The sequence below is a fragment of the Loxodonta africana genome, chromosome 1, assembly GCF_030014295.1.
Source record: "Loxodonta africana isolate mLoxAfr1 chromosome 1, mLoxAfr1.hap2, whole genome shotgun sequence".
NCBI classification, from domain to species: Eukaryota; Metazoa; Chordata; class Mammalia; order Proboscidea; family Elephantidae; genus Loxodonta; species Loxodonta africana.
In genome coordinates, this window is record NC_087342.1 from 228,404,837 (window position 1) to 228,428,085 (window position 23,249).

At 46.9% G+C, this 23,249-nt stretch overlaps 1 protein-coding gene across 7 annotated transcripts in view; it reads left to right on the top strand.

Annotated features, from left to right (window-relative positions):
* The window catches only part of SYNJ2 (synaptojanin 2), a 136,518-nt gene that overhangs the window by 92,946 nt on the left and 20,323 nt on the right, over positions 1–23,249 (top strand). For all 7 annotated transcript variants that reach the window (XM_064292722.1, XM_064292725.1, XM_064292734.1 and 4 more), the window contains 9 exons: positions 1,487–1,568; positions 2,244–2,393; positions 2,470–2,635; positions 5,177–5,368; positions 8,582–8,663; positions 10,661–10,801; positions 14,016–14,208; positions 17,460–17,618; positions 22,124–22,280. In XM_064292722.1, coding sequence (XP_064148792.1) covers positions 1,487–1,568; positions 2,244–2,393; positions 2,470–2,635; positions 5,177–5,368; positions 8,582–8,663; positions 10,661–10,801; positions 14,016–14,208; positions 17,460–17,618; positions 22,124–22,280 — 1,322 coding nt within the window. The remainder of the gene's footprint in view (positions 1–1,486; positions 1,569–2,243; positions 2,394–2,469; positions 2,636–5,176; positions 5,369–8,581; positions 8,664–10,660; positions 10,802–14,015; positions 14,209–17,459; positions 17,619–22,123; positions 22,281–23,249) is intronic.

The following is a 23,249-nucleotide window of genomic DNA, read 5'->3' on the forward strand; positions in this document are numbered from 1 at the left end:
AGGTCTTTCTTCTGAGGTGCCCCAGGGTGAACTTAAGCCTTCGACTTTTCAGTTAGTTGCGAAGCACATTAACCCTTTGCACCACCCAGTGTAGAGCTAGGGTGACAATGTAACTTAGCGCCCAACCTGAGGTACTTGCGAGAGTGAAAGGGGTGCTGGGACAGCTGGCGTAAACTCAATTGCCCAAGGAGACAGGGATGGGTGCTACCCCCTCAGAGCTGAGGAGAAGGCCCCATGAGGAGACCTGGACAGGTGCTGCCTGCTCAGAGCTGAGGACAAGGCAGCATGAGGAGACCTGTATGGGTGCTGCCTGCTCAGACTTGAGGAGAAGCCCCCACGAGGAGACCTGGATGGGTGCTGTCACCTCAGAGCTGGGGAAAAGGCCCTATGAGGGGACCTGGACAGGTGCTATTCCCTTAGAGCTGAGGAGAAGGCCCTGTGAGGAGACCTGGATGGGTGTTGTCACCTCAGAGCTGAGGAGAAGGCCCTGTGAGGAGACCTGGACAGGTGCTGTTCCCTTAGAGCTGAGGAGAAGGCCTTGTGAGGAGACCTGGATGGGTTCTGTCACCTCAGAGCTGAGAACAAGCCCCATGAGGAGACCTGGGCGGGTGCTGTTCCCTCAGAGCTGAGGAGAGGGCCCTGTGAGGAGACCTGGATGACTGCTGTCTGCTCAGAGCTGAGGAGAAGGCCCTGTAAGGAGACCTGGATGGGTGCTGTCTGCTCAGAGCTGAGGAGAAGGCCCTGTGAGGAGGCCTGGATGGGTGCTGTCCACTCAGAGCTGAGGAGAAGGCCCTGTGAGGACTAGACAGGTGCTGCCTGCTCAGAGCTGAGGAGAAGGCCCTGTGAGGAGACCTGGATGGGTGCTGTCCACTCAGAGGTGAGGAGAAGGCCTTGTGAAGAGACCGGATGGGTGCTGCCTGCTCAGAGCTGAGGAGAAGTCCCTGTGAGGAGACCTGGATGGGTGCTGTCCTGTCAGAGCTGAGGAGAAAGCCCTGTGAGGAGATCTGGATGGGTGCTGTCCCTTCAGAACTGAGAAGAAGGTCCTGTAAGAAGACCTGGATGGGTGTTACGAACTGAGAAGGCTGCATGAGGGGACCAGCATGGGTGCTGCCTGCTCAGAGCTGAGGAGAAGTCTCCATGAGAAGACCCGGACAGGTGTTCCCCACTCAGTGCTGAGAAGAAGACCCCATGAGGAGACCTGGATGGATGCTGCCTGCTCAGGGCTGAGGAGGAGGAGGAAGCCGGGTTCCCTCAGATCAGCATTCACAGTCACATGTGTGCAGGTTGTTGAGCTGGGCTCGAATCTGCCCCCTTCCCAGCAGTGGTGGATCCATTGGACAGGGGTCTGCTGGCTACTTGGGCCAAGGGGCAGAGTCGTTCTTGGTTCCTGTCTCCTTGGGGGTCTGTGGTTAAATCTGCTCCTTTGTGCTACGCCATTGCCCCTTCAGACATGATTTGTAACCCTGGTCTCTCACTGTCACCCTAGCTTTCAGAAAGGAACTCTGCGAATGAACTGTCTTGACTGCCTGGACCGAACCAACACCGTGCAGTGCTTTATCGCCCTCGAGGTCAGTGTCCAAAACCCCGGCCATCGCTGGTGGAGCACCTTGAGAAGCATGGGGGCCATCGCTGGGTCAGCTCTGACTCTAAGAGAGGGGGACAGGGCTGAGCTGTGCCTCTCTGGGCGGTTCGCTTCCCCGTCCACAATATGCTTTTGCCCCATCATAGGGAAACTCACCTCACACCCTTTTTTGGATTGTGCCTGGACATGGCAGCCCAGAGGTACCAGGTGCCCCCTTGAGACACAGAAGTCCCATGTGGGCAGAGACAGATCTAGCTGCCCCTGAGGGTGGCTGAGTGAGACCCAGGAGGAGTAGGAAGTCTGAAGACCTGAATTTGTATGTGGCCTCTCCTGGCTCATTCTTGGAGGGAGAAGGCGAGTTAGCACCACTTACTATCCAGGTCTCTTGTGGTGGTGGTGGTGGTGATGGGGCCAGGGGTCAGGGGTCAGAGGTGAACCAAGCGGAGTGCCTAAATAGTCAGGATAAGTCATGGTGGGAACCTTCTCTGTGACCAGAATGCCTCTTGCTCTGGGTGGTACAGTCTTCCAGCGCCCAGAGCAGCCTGCAATGTGCTGAAATAAGGAACTTACTAGGAAGACCCCTGGTGGCGTTTGCTCCAAGGCCAGGGAGCTGCTGGTAGCTGTGGAGAAGCCCTGGTGATGCCATGTATTTCTCACACAGGTCCTCCATCTGCAGCTTGAGAGCTTGGGGCTGCTTTCAAAGCCCATTGTTGACCGCTTCTTGGAGGCCTTCAAAGCCATGTGGTCCCTGAACGGGCACAGTCTGAGCAAAGTGTTCACGGGCAGCCGGGCCCTGGAAGGGAAGGCCAAGGTAGGGGCAGTCAGGGAGGGAGGGCAGGTGGCCTGAAGTGAGTCTCTCTCACGGTCTTGCTCCCGGCCTGCGGCAGGTGGGGAAGCTGAAGGATGGGGCCCGGTCGGTGTCACGCACGATTCAGTCTAACTTCTTCGACGGTGTGAAGCAGGAGGCCATCAAGCTTCTGCTAGTTGGGGATGTCTACAGCGAAGAGTCGACTGACAAAGGCAGGATGCTCATGGACAACACGGCCCTTCTGGGTAAGAGGACCCTCAGCTCACACGGAGGGATGGGTGTCGGGGACGTGCCTGCCAGCCCCACATTCTACGCCTCCACCTGTAATCCAAGATGGTGGTTGGCAGACACCCCTTTCTGGAGGAGGGTAGAGCAGAGAGCATCTGTTCTCTGTACTTCTGGCCTGTGACTTGTACGTAATCTGTCTCATGCTCTGACCAGTTTGTCTGAGCAACTTAACGACTGTTGCTGTTTTTCCAGGGTGTTTTATTTATCTATTTATTTATTTTACCATACTTATGGCTGTGGGTTTATTACAATCATAAAGGATACAAAGAGACACATAAGGTGAGGTCTGGGCGGAGTCATAGCACAGAGCTTCCATGTCCCTAAGAGGGCTCTGTGGGCCTTATCATGTGGCCATGATAGATTACATCATGCCTCATGAGGCTTAATTAGCACCAGACCCCCTAGTTGGTCCCTCTCAGTCTGGTCAGCCCCCATCCACGTGTTGGTACGGCTAGAAAGAACTGAGAATGAAGGACAAATTCCCTTCTGCAGGGTGATTGCACAGCTCTTGGTGCCTTACACCCACTATCGCTAATGCTGAAAACCATTCTGTGACAAGGCTGCAAAACATGAGTGTAACCAACATCACTGAATTGTACGTGTAGAAATTAGTGAATTGGTGAAGTTTTCTTGTGTATACTTTCACTGCAAAAAATCCTAGGAAGAATTCTTATTCCCAAACCCAAACCTGTTGCTGTCAAGTCGATTTGGACTCATAACACACTATAGGACGAAGTAGAACTGGCCCATAGGGTTTCCAAGGCTGTAACTCTTTAGGAGAGCAGACCGGAACATCTTTCTCCACGGAGCAGTTGGTGGGTTTGAACCGCTGACTTCTATGGAGCAGTGTGGTAGATATATTTGCAACAACAACAAAAAGGAGTAGCTGCGGAGGCTGCTTATGTACAACCAGATACCTCATGGGATTTGATCCCTTGGTTGGGAGGTTTAGGATCATGGTTTCATGGGACATCCCAGCTGAGCACTTAACCACTGCGCCACCAGGGCTCCCCCGAGTAGCACAGTGAGTTTTGTTTAGTAGCAAGGTAGATATATGGCACAAAACAACAGACATGATTTAGATTTGGGTTAAATCTGTAGTTAAAAAAATTGAATATATTTTGGGTTTCCAGAGGGTGAATACGGTTCAATGTAGTGAGCTTTAAAAGCTACAAGTCTGAGGTGTAAAAAAACAAACAAAAAACCATTTCAGACACGCTGAATGGAAGGTGGAAAATTCAAAGAAAGGTGTTTTGGTTGGTAAGACATTTTAAGTATATATGTACATATATGAGAGCAGACCACTGCATCTTTCTCACTTGAAGCGGCTGAGGGGTTCAAACCACTGACTTCTGTGGGGGCAGTGTGATAGATATATTTACAACAATGACAGAAAAAGAAAAGAGTAGCTGCTGAGGCTGCTTATGTGCAGCCAGATGCCTCATGGGATTTAGTTCCTTGGTTGGGAGGTTTAGGGTCATGGCTTCCTGGCACATCCCAGTTAATTGGCCTAATGATGTGTTTAGCACTTCTGTTCTAAAACCCCTAGTTCCTTGCTTAGTGCCTGGGATCTTGGAAGCTTGTAAGTGGTCTCTGTTCGCCTGGAGCAACAGAGGAAGAAGGAGAGTCATGAATAGGAGGAGGAAATGGCGTGTACGTTTAATTGCCTCCATGAACCACTGCCTCCTTTGCCATGAGATGAGATCTGGATGGCACCCGACTACTGTTATTGAACATTTTAAGCAAAGGTTCTATAAAAGAACCCTGATCAAAAGAGGGAAAATGGAGAACAAAACTTCAAATTCTCATAGACTCCAGCCTTTCTGGAGCCGTGGTGGCTGGATGAACCCCTGAAACTATTGCCCTGAGATAATCTTTAGACCTTAAGCCAAAACTATGCCCTGCAGTCTTCTTAAAACCAAACAATAGTTTAGCTTAACTAGTAAAGAGCATCTGCCTTGACTATGGTGCTCTTTTAAGATCTTATATGGGCTCAAATTGACAACAGCAACTCAAAAGATCAGATAGAAAACTTAGGGGTCAGTGAGTATATGTTAATGGGGGAGAAACAACTCAGAGAAGGAGGGTGAGAATGGTTGTACAACTCAAAAAATGTAATCAATGTCATTGAATTGTACATGTAGAAATTGTTGAATCGGTGTATGTTCTGCTGTGTATTTTCTCAATAACAACAACAAAAATAAAATATATATTAAAAAAGAAAAACTCTATAGGACAGTTCTACTCTGTCATGTGGGGTCACTTTGAGTTGAAATCGACTCAGTGGCACCTAACAACAACAGTATTTTCATGCCTTTATTGCAAAAACACCGTAAGATAAATGTAATGTTTTTTGTGGTTTACAGACTTTATTTATAAGGCTCCTGTTTTGGTCGGTAGCAATAGACTGGTGGATTCATTTTCCTGGGCCAGGGAGCCCCTTCTGCGTTTGAGGTTGTGAGCTGCAGGGAGATGTGCCTTTTTATCCTTCCTTACAGTGACTCCCAGGATCCTGAAAGCTATGTCGGAGCGGCAGTCCGAATTCACAAATTTCAAACGGATCCGTATCGCCATGGGAACCTGGAATGTAAATGGAGGGAAGCAGTTTAGGAGCAATCTCCTTGGGACTGAGGAGTTGACTGACTGGCTGCTGGACGCGCCCAAGCTTTCTGGAGTTGCCGAATTTCAGGGTGAGAGCAGTTACTTTGGCGAAAATGAAATACGAATTCCATTTACCCCTCAGGTTTGACTTTTTTAATAACTGCTGCCACGTGGAATTCAATATTGGGCCTTTTTTTTTTTTACTTTTCAGAAAGTTCCAGAACACTGCCTAACAAATTAACTGCTCATACTTCAACCTTTTCTTTCTTTTTTTTTTAATCAGTAGAATTTATTTTCTTAGAGCAGTTTTAGGTTTACAGAAAAATAGAGCAGAAAGTACAGAGAGTTCCCATATGAACCCTCTCCCGCTGCCCAGTTTCTTGTATTATTAACATCTTGCATCTCTGTGGCACGTTTGTTACAATTGACGAACCAATATTGATACACCATTATTAACTAAGGTCCATAGTTTACATTAGGGTTCATTGTGTCATAAGGATTCCTAGTGGCACAGTGGTTAAACTCTCAGCTGCTAACCAAAATATCTGGGGTTCCAATCCACCAGCTGGTCCACTGGAAAAAAAAAAGATGTGACAATCTGTTTCTGTAAAAATTCCAGCCTTGAAAACCCTAATGGGGCAGTTCTACTCTGTCCTATAGAGTCACTCTGTCATCTCGATGGCAGTGGGTTTTGTTTTTCTCTTTGTGTTATACAGTCCTGTGGGCTTTGATACAGGTATAATGTCTTGCATCCACCATGACAGTGTCACGCAGAGTAGTTTCACTGCCCTAAGAATGCCCTGAGCTCCACCTAGCCATTCCTCCCTCCCCTGGCACCACTGATCTAACTCTATACATACCAACTCCTCACTTGCCGACTGTCTTGTTGTCTGACATTTTGAATTTACGACAGTAGTAAAAAAATCTACTATGTGACTATTTTGTGCTCAATGACGTACATCTGGCAGTAACAAATGCCGGACGCCAAGGTGTGAGGCGAGAGTAACGCTGGCTGTGATGGTTAACGTCATGTATCAGCTTGGCTGGGCCTTGATTCTTAGTGGTTTGGCAGTTACACGGTGATGTAATTTGGCGGGTATGTAATGATGTACTCATTGTAATTTCTGCATAATACCGATTTTCACTAACAACCTGGTCTTTGGCACCTAAGCATGTTGGTAAGTGAAGAGTAGGTATATTTTGCCTTTTCCGGAAAGTCACATTGTTGGAGTCATACAGTGTGTAGCTTTTTCAGACTAAGATGTCTTCGCTTTTCAAAATACTTGGAAGAGTTGTCAAAGGGGTGAGCCTCTCTTTCACGTATCGAGATTTTGTTGTGTGAGATTTTGAAGGGTGAGCCTCTCTTTCATATATCGAGATTTTGTTGTGTGAGATTTTGAATGTTAGAACCTGTTTGTCATAAGATGATGTGGCTTATAGAGCTTTATTACTGTCAGGAGCTTGTCTGGAGCCCACATGTTTAATGTTAGTGGCTGACCAAGACTGTCTTGACATCTGCATTTTCTCAAACCAACTAAATACATCCACTGTAAGCAGGCAAGAAAGTTTGTGTACCTATTAAGAATAAAATAATTCCAAGTTTGGCACCTCTCCTGTCCCCTGTCAGCCAATATAATATTTAGTGGCCTCAGAACTCAGCATTTGAAGTCTCAGTTACTTCGTCAGTCAGCACTGACCCAACAGCCTTGCTTTTCCTGCCTCCTTAGATTTTGGAGCAGCCTCATACCCAGGGCATTGGCTGTTGATGAGTGATTCAGTCCACGGACGTGGGGGAGCCAGACCCTAGCCGTGCACAGAGCCCTGCCTGTACCCTCCTTTCCCACCCACAGATGGGGGAGCACTCCAGTCTGCAGCTCAGAGTTAGGGCTGTGTAGGTGGCTGTGGTGTGTCCAGAGACCACTCTGTCCCCACGGATGCTGAGGACACTAAGTACAGCCTTCGAGCCAGCGAGTGTGCTGAAGACCAGTTGGCTGAAGACCAGTCAGTGGAGCCCCTGCTGCTGCCAGTGGTGACTCCTCCTCAGTTGCCTGAGGGACAGTGTGGGTGGTTACACCAGCTGATGGTGACTTTGCAGGGATCTTATGGGGACAGAAGTGAGTGGGGTCGCTCCCACTGGGAACCTACCAGATTCAGGACAAGAAAGACTTGTAGTTACTGTTGCCAGCCAGGTCAAGCAGAGGAACAGGTATTGTTTTGTTTTAAATGGAAGCTTTAAACCGGTGAAGCTTGAAGTTCAAAGTTGACCTGTTAGCTCAACAGAAAAGGAAGTGGCTCACCTGGCCTCCCATTGATGGGGGAGAGGAGGGGCTTTCTTTGTCGCAGCAGTTGGAGCACATCTGAACCTGATGCCTCTGGTACCGAGTGTCACAGCCTGGCCAGAGAGCACTGGGTTCAGTCGCGTGCTGTGGGGCTTGTGTTGAGCATAAACTTGCTGGGTTAAAGGAAACAGACAGAATGGTGAACAAGCCTCTCAGCTCACTGCACTTCCTTTAAGCCAGGCATTTCAGGAGCAGATTTCATTGAAGCCATGCCTTGGGTTGGGCTGGGTTTTCTCTGCTCTCCAAGAGCGAATTAACCAGTAAACAGGGTATGCCACTGGCTTGCACTGAGCAAGGTACGCACGGGCTTAATATTATTTACTTGCTTATCTGTGGTAAGCAATTTCACAAGTTTCACCACATCTTTGACTCAGATTGGTGGAAGGCACAACTGAGACTGTGTATACCTTGCTCATCAAGCAACCTGGCCCTGGCTGTCACAGTCAGGAAGGTGGTTCCAGGACAGGGCTGCATCCATCTGTCTCAGCCGAGCAGTCGTACTCAGCACTGTCAGTCCTTCAGAGAACACTGAGTTACTCAGGCTGGCTGGTCTAACCAAACCACCCAAACTTGCTATGGTCGAGTGAATTCCAACTGGAAAGTTACCAGGAAGGAAGAGGGGTGGGCGGACGTTAGACGGTGGGCCAGGCAGGTGCCCAACGTGATCTAGTGTGGCTTCAAGGCGACCTTGTGAAGAGCTGGTTACAGACCCTTTCTGCAGGTAAACTGACATTCAGGGGCTCACAGCTGCCCAAGAATACACCCAGGGAAAGGTCATGTGTCATGTGGGTGCACAGTAGGACTGGAGGGATGGGGTGTCCAGGGCACCTTTTTGAGTGGGCTGGGTTGGTGAACGCTGGCTGTGTGGGGCGGTAAGGCTGAGAAGAGGGACAGGGTGGGCTTCTTGTGGACTGGGTAGCCCAGGCTGTTGCAGCTCTGAGTCCATCCCCCGCCTTTCCCCAGATGACAGCAACCCAGCCGACATCTTTGCTGTGGGGTTTGAGGAGATGGTGGAGCTGAGCGCAGGGAACATTGTCAATGCCAGGTAAGCGACCAGCGTGAGGGGTGGAGGTGGTTTCTGGCAGGGGCCTGGCCAGGAGCAGGGCCTTTCTTGGAGCCACCCTGCTTCTGAACCTGTGGTGAATCTGTGGTGTGTAGCTCTTTCTGATTCCACTCTGCCAGGAGCCAGCACCACCCTGTGTCACCTCATTAGCATACACTCCTAGGTATAGTCTGGAGGCCTGTAGAAAGCAAGGCACCTCAGTGACCCAGGAAGTTCCAGCAGTTTAGAGTATCTCAGGAACTGAGACAAAGGACAAAGACCAAATTACTCTAGGTAAAGTTAAAGTAAACCCTACAACTCTTTCGCTAACAGACACACCTGCCCTTCCTTTTTCCCCCTGAATAAGGGAAGAGGAGAAGGTGTGGTTGTCGCTTGTCTCTGTGAGGAGCAGCAGCCTTGGCCTCTGGCCTCTGTGAGGTGATTCATGCTGCCCTGGGGTGTGGCGTGAGTGCCTGGAGGGTGGGTGTGGGCTGAGTGGGGCCAGTCCTGTGCCCTGGCTGAAGGTGAGAACTCCTGGGTGCTGGGAGAGGTGCCTTGTTCTCAAAGTAAGGTACAAAGGAAAGAATCGAAACCACAGATTAATATCTGGTATAAAATCAACCTCGCTTTTTTTTTTTTAATTGTGGTAAAATATACACAGCCTAACATGTCCATTTTGACCATTTTCAAGTGTGCATTAATCACACACACAGTGTTGTGCAACCAATCCCACTATCTGTTTCCAAGACGTTTTCATCTCCCCAAATAGAAGCTCGGCCCCTTAAGCCACAACTCTCTGTTCCCCGCCTCAGCCACTGTAACCACTAGTCTAGTTTTGTCTCTATGGGTTTGCCTAGTCTAATATTTTATGTGACGTTTTATGTAAGTGGGATCCCATACAGCATTTGTCTTTGTGTCTGACTTATTTCACTCAGTATAATGTTTTTAAAGTCCTCCTGTGTCATAGCGTGTATTAGAGCTTCATTTCTCTTTAGGGCTGAATAATATCCCGTTGTATGGATAGACCACATTTTGTTTATCCGTTCATCTGTTAATGGACACTTGGGTTGTTTCCACTTTTAAGCTACTGTGAATCATGCTACAATGAATTTTGGTGTACAAGTATCTGTTTGAGTGCCTGCTTTCAATTCTTTTGGGTATATACCCAGGAGCAGAATTGCTGAGTCATATGATAACTCTATGTTTAACTTTTTGAGGAACCGTCAAACTGTTTTCTGGAGTGGCCCCATCATTTTGCATTCCCAGTGGCAATGTGGAAGAGTTCCACATCCTCTCCAACACTTGTTATTTTCTTTTTTTTTTTAATAATACCCGTCCTAGTGAATGTGAAGTGGCATCTCATTGTGGCACACAACAACAACTAATGATGTTGAGCATCTCTTCATGCACTTATTGGCCATTTCTATATCTTCTTTGGGGAAACCCTGGTAGCATAGTGGTTAAGAGCTACGGCTGCTAACCAAAAGGTCAGCAGTTCAAATCCACCAGCTACTCCCTGGAAACCCTATGGGTCAGTTCTACTCTGTCCTATAGGGTCACTATGAGTCGGCATTGACTCGACGGCAATGGGTTTTTGTATCCTCTTTTTTTTTTTTTTTTTGGAGAAATGTCTTTTCAAGCCTTTTGCTCATTTTGAAATTGCATTCTTAGTCTTTTTGTCATTCCTTTCAGCCTTCTCCCCGCCCCAAGTTTCAGCTTTATTCCAACGAACTTTCAGAACAAATCAATAAAATTAATTCAGTTGAGCTCTTGTGAGCAAGGTCCCGTCCTGGGTTTCAGGGGTAGACATGGGAGGTACTTCAGTGAGTGTGACACCAAAAAGATCCTTGAAGTCCATGACAGGAGCCAGGTGGGCACTCAGTTGGGGTGCAGGCAGGATGGCGTCAGTTCTGTAAAAGGATATGACTAGGGCTGGAGGAGCTGTGGGTAGGAGGGCGCCCCAGCTACCTGTCCACAGCACCCTCTGCTCTTCTTTCCAGCACCACCAACAGGAAGATGTGGGGAGAGCAGCTCCAGAAGGCCGTCTCGCGCTCCCATAGGTACATCCTCCTGACGTCAGCACAGCTGGTGGGCGTCTGTCTTTACATCTTTGTGCGTCCCTACCATGTCCCCTTCATCAGGTAAGAACATTCAGTGGGTGAACATCTAGGGGAGCGAGGGCTTGACAGTCTCTGCGTTTTGTTCTGTGGCCTCTTCTTCCCCTCCTGCATCAGGAATCAGGATCTGCTGTTATTGTAGAGAAACATAACAAAACCCTAGGCAGACTAGAACGTTGTCTCACCATTAAAAAGTCACCACGGGAAACGTCTAGGTCAGGAAGCCGAGCTCTTTTGGAAAGAGCGTTACAAGATCAGCATCATCCAAGTTCAGTTTTGCACACGGAAAGGGACTTCTTGTTGAAATTTTACAGACAAGAAACTCTTCGACCAAGTGTTGAGTAATTCAGCAGGAAATGCCAATTCTTTTGTTGCTTTTTAAAAAGAATTCTAAGTAGGGTTTGTGGGCAGAAAGCTGTACAGCTGTCTCCACCCCATTGTTGCTGCTCCAAGGAGACAGCTTGTCAGAATGTCGGAAAAGGGAAACCTTTGGGAATGTGTTTCCTGCCAGGAAATGTGGGATTTGTGTGTACGTATACATGTGTGCATGCCTTTGCTTGTGTGTGTGCGTGTTTAAGATTTTGGAGGCGCCTCTCAGCCAAAGATGAGACAGGCTTGTGAAACAATAACACGTGTGAGGAACATGCTTCTTAGGTCAACCAAGTACACAAGGCCAAATGGGCAACACCTGCCCCAAAGCAAAGATGAGAAGGCAGAAAAGGACAGGAAAACTGGGTGAATGGACACAGGGAACCCGGGGTGTAAAGGGAAAGGGGGAGAGTGCTGACACGATATGGGGATTGCAACCAATGTCACAAAACAACTTGTGTGTAAATTCTTGAATGAGAAACTAATGTGCACTGTAAACTTTCACTTAAAGCACAATACAATTAAAAAAAAAAAAGATTCTGGAGGAACTCACCTTTTCACTCAACTTTTTAACAGCCTCATATTACTACCTGTTCTTATCATATCATTCAAATTTCCTCCTGTCTTTCTAATTGTCCCACCACCTGTCTCAGTTTACCTTACTGTGGCGGTTTGCATGTTGCTGTGATGCTGGAGGAAACCCTGGTGGCGCAGTGGTTAAGTGCTACGGCTGCTAACCAAAAGGTGGGCAGTTCAAATCCACCAGCCACTCCCTGGAAACCCTATGGGGCACTTCTACTCTGTCCTTTAGGGTCACTATGAGTCGGAATTGACTCAGCAGCAACGGGTTTTGGGTTTTTGTGATGCTGGAAGCTCTGCCACCAGTATTTCAAATACCAGCAGGGTCACGCATGGTGGACAGGTTTCAGTGGAGCTTCCAGCCTAAGACAGGCTAGGAAGAAGGGCCAGGAGATCTATTTCTGAAAATTAGCCAGTGAAAACCCTATGAATTACAACAGAATATTGTCCAGTACAGTGCTGGAAGATGAGCCCCCCACAGGTTCAAAGGCACTGAAAGTACACAGTGAATTGAGCACACCAACAATCAGGAAGATGGCAGAGGACTGGACAACATTTCATTCTGTTGTAGTCGTCAGAGCCAATTTGACGGCAACTAATAAAAACCCAGTACAGGCGTGAGCTAGCCTTTTCCTCCTAAATCAAGTAGGATTACACCTGGTGGAGCACCTTGGTATATCTGGAAGACCACAAGTATACCCTTGGTCTAGCTAGCAAGACTGTGCCCTGGGTTCGTAATTCGCTTATATGACTCTTCCGGAAAAGTTTTTAAGTTGCAACCCTTTGACTGTATCATGGCAGTCAGGACGAGTCCAGCACTCACGGGTAAAGGTTAATAAACGTTAGAGTCACGGTAAGGTTGGGGTCAAGGTTAGAGATTAACCTTGAGAAAAAGGAGCCACGTTGAGGAGTTGTGGATTTCCCAACTCGGCCTCAGGTCTAGTCACCTGGGTCCTCAGCTTCTCTTTAGCTCAAGCTTGTTTAGCTGGCACACCTGTTCCCAAGCTGTCCCCCTCGTGTCATTTGCTGAGTAACAGTCCAGGGAGCAGACGCACCAGTGACCTCAGTCTGTGGCCTAGTCGCTGTTGTTAAATCATCGGCTTTCAGTCCCTGGGTTTGTGGATGGGCTTGTCACTTGTGTGCATTGTGGTTGTTGTCAGGTGCCGTCGAGTTGGTTCTGACTCACAGCAACCCTGTGTACAACAGAATGAAACACTGCCTGGTCCTGCGCCATCCTCACAATCGTTGTTATGCTTGAGCCCATTGTTGCAGCCACTGTGTCAGTCGAGCTCACTGAGGGCCTTCCTCTTCTTTGCTGACCTTCTACTTTACCAAGCATGATGTCCTCCAGGGACAGGTCCCTCCTGATAACATATCCAAAGTATGTGAGACGAATGTATGTGTGCATTAGAAATTGGCATTTTATGTGGAACAGAATATCAAATCCCTGTGGAAACCAGACTTACTGGATCCATTGAGGCTGGGGAACCTTTGATTCTATTGTCCTGAAATAACCTTTAAACCTTGCACCGAAACTATCCCATGAAGTCATCTATAAACAAAACAACAGTTTAGCTCAATTGATAAAGAACATTTTGATCTTTTAAGGAATTATCTATATGTGATCAAATTGACAACAGTAACTCTAAAGCACAGCTGACAGCTTTAAGGGGCACAGAGAGTAAAAGTTAATGGCGGTAAAACGAGGTGGGTAGAGATCGTGAGAATGGTGACACACGCGAAGAATGTAACCAGTGGCATTGATTTGTACATGTAGAAATGGTTGAATGAATGTGTGTTTTGTTGTGTATATTTTCACTAAAAAAAAAAAAAGTTGGCTTTAGTGTGAGCAGGAGTCTGGTGTTGAACAAAAATCAGTTTGAAACCACCTACCAGCCCAGCAGAGATAGCTGGTTGTTTCCTTGTCCTGGAGCCGTGTTGACTATCTGGATGGCATCTCCTCTGCCTTGCGTGGAAGCTGCACAGGGGTGGGGGACCGTGACGTGACATTCATGGAAGCCGAAAGCGGGACTTGACGTGTTGGTGCCTTCATCGAGTGCGTCCTTGGGGGCTCTCTGAGTACGAAAGCACATCAGAGTTGGGGCATCTAGGAGATACTGTGTCCTTCCACGAGGGAGCTTGTCCTCAGTGAGAGGAGAGGCCTCCTTACAATGGGAGCCACGGACATCATGTTGGTCACTCAACAAGGTGTGACTCAGCACGCTCCGATTTATGTGTTTCCTTGTAGCCATTAAGAAACCAACCAAACGTGTGCATTCTTCCGTTCCAGGGACGTGGCCATCGACACGGTGAAGACGGGGATGGGAGGAAAGGCGGGAAACAAGGGCGCCGTAGGCATCCGCCTCCAGTTCCACAGCACCAGCTTCTGCTTCATCTGCAGCCACCTGACAGCTGGGCAGTCCCAGGTGAAAGAGAGAAACGAGGACTACAAGGAGATCACCCAGAAGCTAAGCTTCCCGATGGTGAGAGGCTGGGATGGTGGACGGAGGCCCATGGTGGTGAAGGGGGTGTGGTGCTGTGGTCTCCTGCTCATTCAGTCCCGCCAATGAGTTTTTGAGCTGCTTGTGTGTGCCAGGCTTTGGGGACACAACCATAAGGAGGGGCCCTGCCCTTGAGGAGCTCAACCTTGGGGAGGACGGAGTGGCTGTGTCTTTCCACAGAAATGACCGGGGGCGTACATGGGTAGTCTGGCCCTGGCCTATTCTGGGCCCCCTCCATTTTCTTGCCATTCACCATCTTTACATATACATCCAACAAAACGGCTCAGATAAGAACCCCTTTTTAGAACTCAGAAGAATTCATGACTGCTGAGCCCTGGATCCTGCCATCTGGGCTTGAGGTTCTGAGAACACACATAATGCTGCCCTCTAGTGGTGGACTTGAGGTTTCACCCTGAAAACAAAAACCAGTTGCCATTGAGTTGATGCTAACTCCTGGCAACCCCGTGTGTGTCATAGTAGAACTGTGCCCCATAGGTTTTTCAGTGGCCGATTTTTCAGAAATAGATCGCCAGGACGTTCTTCCAGGGTGCCTCTGACTGGCCTTGAACTGCCAACCTTTTGTTAGCTGAGCGTATTACCTATTTGCACCACCCAGGGCTCCTTTCACTCTGAAGCCAGCAGATTTTCTGTTTAAATTAGGATTTTAATGTTCTCCTTCCTATGCAAAGATAATGCCCCGGCACACCCTCGGCCTGGTGCACAGTGAGCCCCAGCTGTTTCACGGTAGTGAGGACAGACTTTTCTAGCCACATGCTCTTCCAGCGTCCGGTTGGCTCACACAGCTCTTCGTATGAGGACAGGGTCCTTACGCCTGGCCTCCCGTTCACTGAACTGCACACACACGTGAGGCTCAGCTTCCTTGTTTTTTCATTAGAAGTGCCGTGCTCCTCGTAAAAAGTGTAGTTGTTATTTCTTGAGTTAAAGGAGAAACAAATAATTTGGGAAATTTTCAGTTTCTGGTTTTTCAGATTATGTAGAACATTAACCAAGCCAAAAACTCTTTCTCCATTGAGTCGATTCCGACTCATAGAGACCCTCTAAGACAGAGAAGAAGTGCCCCATAGGGTTTCCAGGGAGTGGCTGGTGGATTTGAACTGCCCACCTTTTGGTTAGCAGCTGAGCTCTTAACCACTGCACCACCAGGGTTTCCTCCAGCATCACAGCAACGTGCAAACCACCACAGTAAGCTAAACTGAGACAGGTGGTGGAACAATTAGATAGACAGGAGGAAATTTGAATGATATGATAAGAACAGGTAGCAATATGAGGCTGGTAAAAAGTTAAGTGAAAAGGTAAGTTCCTCCAGAATCTTTTTTTTTTTAATTGTATTGTGCTTTAAGTGAAAGTTTACAGTGCAAATTAGTTTCTCATTCAAGAATTTACACACAAGTTGTTTTGTGACATTGGTTGCAATCCCCATATTGTGTCAGCACTCTCCCCCTTTCCCTTTACACCCCGGGTCCCCCGTGTCCATTCACCCAGTTTTCCTGTCCTTTTCTGCCTTCTCATCTTTGCTTTGGGTCGGGTGTTGCCACCTGGGCTCCATGTAGAACACTTTGCTTTTTTTGTATATTAGTGTGATTTTGTTAAAAAGTCCAGTGAATAGAATACTTGAGATATAGTGCTGGGGAGAAGAAATGTCAAACCAGTCTCACTTAAAAATGCTACTTTGAAATAGTAAACTTGGGACACATTCGAAATAATTAAGGGGCTCACACTATAGCTCTTTCTTTCAACAACAGAATTACTGAGGGTACTGTATACCTGTGCTGTCCGATATAGTAGCCACTAGCCACAAGTTCAGATGCTATTCATAAGGTTTTCACTGGCCAATTTTTTTAGAAGTAGACTTCCAGGTCCTTTTTCCTATACTATCTTAGTCTCCACTGAAATCTGCCCATCGAGGGTGACCCTGCTAGTATTTGAAACACCGGTGGCAAAGTGTCCAGTATCACAGCAACGTGCAAGCCACCACAGTGCAACAATGTGAGACTTCATCTCACATACTTTGGACATGTTGTCAGGAGGGATCAGACCCTGGAGAAGGACATCATGCTTGGTAGAGGGTCAGCAGGAAAGAGGAAGACCGTCAACAAGGTGGATTGATGCAGTGGCTGCAACAATGGGCTGAAGAATAACAATGATTTTGAGGATGGCACAGGACTGGGCAGTGTTTCATTCTGTTGTACATTGGTTCGCTGTGAGTTGGAACCGACTCGATGGCACCTAACAACAACTAACTTCAACAGCCACAAGCAGCTATTTAAATTGAAGTTAATTAAAAAAACAACTTCCTCTGTTGCACTGGCCCCATTTAATGTATTCAGTGGTTATGTGTGGCTAGCGGCTAGCAGGTTAGGCAGTACAGATATAGAGCATTGCCGTTATTGCAGAAGGTTGTATTGAATAGCATTGCTTTCTACACTCATTGATTCGGTTGTGATCGTTATGATCCTTTTGTCCAGGTTATTATTGTGGGCTGGGGAGAGGGGTATGCCACGTAGTGTAGTGGGACAGAAATAGCTTTTGGAGCCAGCAGATCTGAGTTCAAATCTTGTCTCCATCACACACTAGCTGTGTAACCTCCACAGGTTAGTTTCTGAACTTTTTTTTTGTAAATCTGAGAAAGAGAGCCGATAGTGTCTGCTTCACAGGAAGAAATGCTCCTGAACAGTCTCGGCCCTTGGAGACGTTGATACACAGCAGCTGCTGTCGTTGTTGTGATTCCCCGGGGAAGAGAGGGGACCAGGTGCCTGGGTTCCAGCTGTCCAGGGCAGGGCTGGGTTCATAGTGACTGGGCCAGGTAGGGGGAGATGACCAGGAGGAGGAGAGGATGAGATGGAGAATCTCAGGGTGAAATGTGCAAACTCAATGCTTCTTAGCCTGTAGACAGCAAGCGCCCAGCCTGATCCTTGAGGCCTGGATCAGCAGAGTAACCATCTCTATCATGCTTTTCCCGTTAGACTTGGAGCTTTGTCCAAACCACTCAACAGAACTGTTATCTGAAATTAAGAAGCAAACCATGTAAAAATTCCTAGATAGGTTTATGGGATTCGCGACCTGCTCTCATAGAAGACCTTTTTATTTTTTAAGGCATATTTTAAGAAAATTATGATTTTGCTTGTCATCCACACGGTGACCTTGTTTTTCTCTCCTGTTCCACCTTCTCTGCAAGACAGGCTTTACTGATTTCAGTTTTCTTTGCAACTTAGGGAAGAAACGTTTTTTCTCATGACTATGTGTTTTGGTGCGGCGATTTAAACTACCGCATTGATCTTACATATGAAGAAGTCTTCTATTTTGTTAAACGTCAAGACTGGAAGAAACTTCTGGAATTTGACCAGCTACAGCTACAGAAATCAAGTGGAAAAGTAAGTTGTGCTTTTAAAATATTTTTTCAGCAGGTGCTCCAATATGGAATAATAATAAATATATACCCTAGTTTTCCCCAAACTAAGTTTCAGAGTGGATTTAGCAGCATTCCTCCTGGTGTACTGACCCTTTAATCATTATGTAGTGTCCGTCCTTACCCTTTGTGGTGGATTTTGCTTTAAAGTCTATTTTGTCAGAAATTAATATTGCCACTCCCGCTCTTTTTTGCTTGTTTGCTTGATACGTTTTTTTCTATCCTTTGAGTTTTAGTTTGTGTCTTAGAATCTGAGGTGTGTCTCTTGTAGGCTGCGTGTAGACAGATCGTGTTTTTTTAATCCATTCTGCCACTCTCTGTCTCTTTATTGGCGCATTTAGTCCATTTACATTCAACATAATTATTGATACGTATGAGTTTTTTATGAGTTTAGTGCTGCCATTTTGATGCCTTTTTTTGTGTGTTGTTGAGAGTGTCTTTGTTCCACTTAATTTTTTGTGCTGAGTCATTTTTCTTTATGTATTTTCTTTTCATCATTTTCATTGTTGTTGATTTTGTATTTGCTGAGTCTTTATGTTTTTCTTGTTTTTTATTTTGAAGGGCAGGATTGTTAGTTTCCTTTGTAGTTACCTTAATATTTACCTCTGTTTTTCTAAGTTTAAACCAATCTTTATTTTCTTGATATTGCCTTGACTCCCTCTCCATATGAAAGCTCTATGACTACAGTATTTAGTCATTCTTTTTTGTTTTAATGTTGTCATCTTTTACATATTGATGTCTCTGTTTCCCTATTTTCATTGTTTTAGCTTTGGTTTATTTTTGTGACTTCCCTATCTGGGTTGATATCTGGTTGCTCTGCCCAGTGCTCTAGTCTTGGGTTGTTATCTGATGTTATTGATTTTCTAACCAGAGGACTCCCTTCAGTATTTCTTGTAATTTTGGTTTGGTTTTTACACATTTCCCTTGACTTCTGTTTATCTGGAAATGCCTTAATTTCACCATCATATTTGAGAGACAGTTTTGCTGGATATATGATTCTTGGCTGGAAATTCTTTTCCTTCAAGGCTTTATGTATGTCTTCCCATTGCCTTCTTGCCTGCATGGTTTCTGCTGAGTAGTCAGAGATAAGCTTATTGACTCTCCATTATAGATGACTTTTCGTTTATCCCTAGCTGCTCTTAAAATTCTCTCTTTATCTTTGGTTTGGGGAAGTTCGATTATAATACATCTTGATGACTTTCTCTTGGGATCTGCCTTGAGTGAGGTTTGATGAGCATCTTGGATAGATATCTTCTCATCTTTCAAAATGTCAGGGAAGGTTTCTGCCAACAAATCTCCAACAATTCTCTCTGTGTTTTCTGTTATCCCCCCTGTTCTGGTACTCCAATCACTCATAGGTTATTCCTTTTGATAGAGTCTCACATAATTCTTAGGGTTTTTTCTTTTTTTTAATTATTTTATCTGATTTTTCCTCAGATAAATTGGTGTCAAGTGCTTTATCTTCAATCTCACTAATTCTGACTTCCATTATCTCAGTTCTGCTAATATGACTTACTGTTGAGTTGTCTAATTCTGAAATTTTTCTGTTAATCTTTTGGATTTCTGTTTGCTGTCTCTCTATGAATTCTTGCAGCCTGTTAAGTTTGTCATTTTGCTCTTGTATAACCTTCTTAAGTTCCTGTGTTGCTTCATCTGTGTGTTCCTTGGCTTGGTCTGCATTTTGCCTGAACTCCTTCCTGATCTCTTGAAGAGTTCTGTATGTTAATCTTTTGAATTCTACCCCTGGTAATTCCAAGAAGTTACCTTCCTCTGGGAGGTTTCTTGGTTCTTTGTTTTGGCCTCTTGCTGAAGCCATCATGGTTTGCCTCTTTATGTGATTTGATATTGACGGTTATCTCTGAGCTATCAATAAATTATTATATTTATTTATGTTTGCTTACTGTGTCCTAGCTTCTTGTTTTGATATACCCAAATAGGTTGGTTGTGTGATCTAATTTGATTATTGGTATCTTTGAAGCTTTCACATCCTATCACCAGGCAGTTAGAGCTGTTACTAGGTATGTGAGCCCAGGAGTCCGTTTACTTTTCTTGTTTGGATTCAGCTCAGGTGTCCAGGTTATCAGTCACTGAGTGTGCAATGCAGGCTCTCATCTATAGTCCTTGACTGGCAGAGCTACGTAGGGGTGATTGAAGTAGACACAGTCGTCTGGCTGCAGTAGGGGTTAAGTGCTGAGCAAGATAGAGGGCTGATGGTTGCCCTTGAGTGGCTGGGTGGAAGGCGTGTTCCTGTTCCCTAGAGTGCGTAGGTAGCTGAGTTTTACAGCTGGACTTTGGACACCCAATGCTGTTGGCTTTAAGACCTGGGAGGCACCACTTATTCTTGGACCCCTGTCCTGGGTAGATAGGTGGAGTGGGTGGAGCCACCAGCCCTCAGGCCTCTGATGTGGGTAGGTGAGGACCTTGCTTAATGGGCAGGGTGGTGTCAAATGTCAGGAATCTGCCACTCCCTCTTAGCTGTTGCAGTTGAAAATAGGCTTCAGGTGTATACCCTATTGTACTGTGCGCTAATGACGGCCTGTGCTTTAACAGTATTCCGGATGTTGTAAAAAACAGGTGTGGCGTACAAACTTAGAGAAACACAACATTCATCCACACACACTTCTGCTTCTCATGAACCGGGCCCCATGTGGGATTTGTGTGTCATCTCAAGGCCTGAAGGGCCATCACTGTATGAAAGCGCGCCAGAAAGCGCTCAGGTGGCTATGGCAGCTTGCAGCAATGGGACTCCATCTGCCGATCCTAAAGCGCTCTCCTGTGGCTGGGGGAGGATTGTTGTCTTTTCTCTTTCACATGGGCTGAGCCCTCGGTTTCTCTGTGGCTCAGCAGCAAGTCACCAGTTGCTGTCCAGTTGATTCTGACTCCTGGTGACCCATGTGTGTCAGAGTAGAACTGTGCTCCACAGGGTTTTCAATGGCTGATTTTTCAGAAGTAGATTGCCAGGCCTTTCTTCTGAGGCACCTCTGTGTGGACTCGAACCTGCAACCTTTGGGTTAGCAGACGAGTGCACTGACTGCACCTCCCAGAGGGTTGCACCAGTGAATAGCAGTATTCAGTCTGAGTCACAGCTGCTTTCAAGTCCACACCGTCTCCTCACACTCATGAACAAGACTTTAGGGACCAGTTTGTTTCAGACATAGTAAACCACTGAGGGGCACTTTAGACTCCGCTCAGAGTACTTCATTTTAGTGACATCACTTATTTCTTATTGGTGAAACACTGACAAATTATAGTAATACCCACTGTATAAACAGGAAGACTGAGGCCAAGGACAAATAACTTGGCCAAGGTCACATAGCTGGTCAACGCAGCCATGATTCGTTCAACACTGACGAGCTACAGAGTGCATAGTTATCCCCCTGGGTGACCCACATGCATAGTTATCCCCCTGCGTGACCCCCATGCATGCTTTTAGGGACTCCTTGGGCTGTACCATAGATAGGACACGTTCTGCTCTTGGGTTTACCCTCGGTTATTTAAGGCCACAGCAGCCAGCTTCCAGATGACTCAAATCTTATCTTCTCCAGCAAATACTGTTTGCTTAGTCAGTGCCTGCTAACTTCCTAGCAAGACGAGCTGAGATGAGAGAGCCAGCTTCTGTCAGCTCCAACTCATGGGGCCCCCGTGTGTGTCAGAGTAGAACTGTGCTCTGTAGAGTTTTCAGTGGTGGTTTTTCAGAAGTAGATCACCAGGCCTGTCTTCCATGGCACCTCTAGATGGAATGGAAACTCCAACCGTTCGGTTAGGAGCCGAGCGCGTTGACTGTTTACGTCACCCAGGGACTCCGAGGTGAGGGAAGCATGTTTAAACGCCATTGACCTTCCGAGTATGCAGCTGGTTAAGTGGCTGAGGATAGGGAAGTTAATGTTTTTCCTACAGGCAGATTTAGGGACATTCTTCAAGGTTTTTTGTGCCCTCCACTTCAACCCCTGCCAGAAGTGTGGACTGCTGAGGAATGGCCAATGGAAAAGGTGTGTTCTTTCTTCCTCCTCACTGGTCCCCTCACGCCCTTTCACTGATGACTGAGGATTCGTGAATGTTTGTGCCTGGGCCTTCCCATGGCACCAGGGCAGGATCCAGAGCTAAACAAAGAGAGAGAGCAGCTCGACTTTAATTAGTGCTTCTGTCTCCTCAGTCCCTGTTGTTCACAAATATTTATTAAGGCCCTGTTAGGCCTGGGCAAACCTGGCTAGCCCTTGGGCAACTGGCGGGGGACAGTGTGCCAGGACCCAGGGTGGGAGAGACGTGGTGTGTGCGGCAGTGCAGTGAATCAATGGTTATCACTTTTTTGCTAATTTAAGAGTGCCCGTGTTTTGAACATATTTACCACTATAATGTAGATTGTTACCTTTTGAGAATGTATCTTTTTTTTAGATGTGTTTTATTTTTGCGTTTAACAATCAGAACCTAGGAGAACTGAGACGGCCTTGTGACTTCTTTCTTTCCAAATAGATTTTTAAGGACTTTCACGAAGGAACCATTACTTTTGGCCCCACCTACAAGTACGATGTCGGCTCAGCTGCCTACGATACGAGCGACAAGTGCCGAACGCCAGCCTGGACAGACAGGGTCCTGTGGTGGCGGAAGAAGCACTCATTCGATAAGACAGGTGAGTGAGGTGTGCAGATCCGAAAGCTGATGAACGGTGAGGGAAAGCCACGTGTTGTTCAGCCCTGTAGTCTTTGGTGTATAAACGACACCTTTTGTGATAACCCAGAGCTGGCACACCTAAGTCATCCCAGATGCTAACCCCTAAGCTTTGTGGAAGCCCCACTCTGGTCTGTTTTGTGAGACTGTGATCCGCCAATGGCCCTGTTCTGGACTCCCGCATCCCTGGGTGCCCACCCCCTAACCCCCACTTTGTTCTGGATGGGGAGAGAGGAAAGAAGTATCGGCAAATCTGTGTTCTTTCCTCCTCAGCGCCTCTCCCCCTCCCCACACACACAGTCACAGTACTTACAGACTTTACCCAGCCCATTTTGTCTACCTTGTCCTACCAAACTCTTATTTTGTCTGCTTAAAGCCCCAATTCCAGATTAAATGGGAGCGAGACACTGAAAGGAGTCCTTGGATGGCGCAAATGGTTAATGTGCTTAACTGCTAACTGAAAGGTTCAAGGTTCAAGTCCACCCAGGGGCTCCTTGGAGGAAAGGCCTAGTGATCAACTTCCAAAAAATCAGCCATTGAAAACCCTATGGAGCACAGTTCTACTCTGACACACACGGGGTTGCTGTGAGTTGGAATCGACTCAACTGCAGCTGGTAGACCCATAAAGATATGAGTTTTTAGCAATTAGTTCACAAGTATGTTTTGAACTACTGTTGATGCCGCCTAAGAAGTGGCAGTTTGTTTGAGATTAGGACACATGTCCACAGTCCATAAACAGTGGACTTGTCTGGGGAGATGTGTGCTGATGTTACTAAGCCAGGTGGTCACATCTGTGGGTTGAGACAGTAAATTTTCATTCAGAGGCGTCAGTGAGCACCTGCCGGGCCCGGGGCGCTGAGGTGGGGCCAGACCACTGATCTCACCGCTCTCGTGTTGGTGCCAAACTGCTGCTGTCTGTGATCCTGGGGGC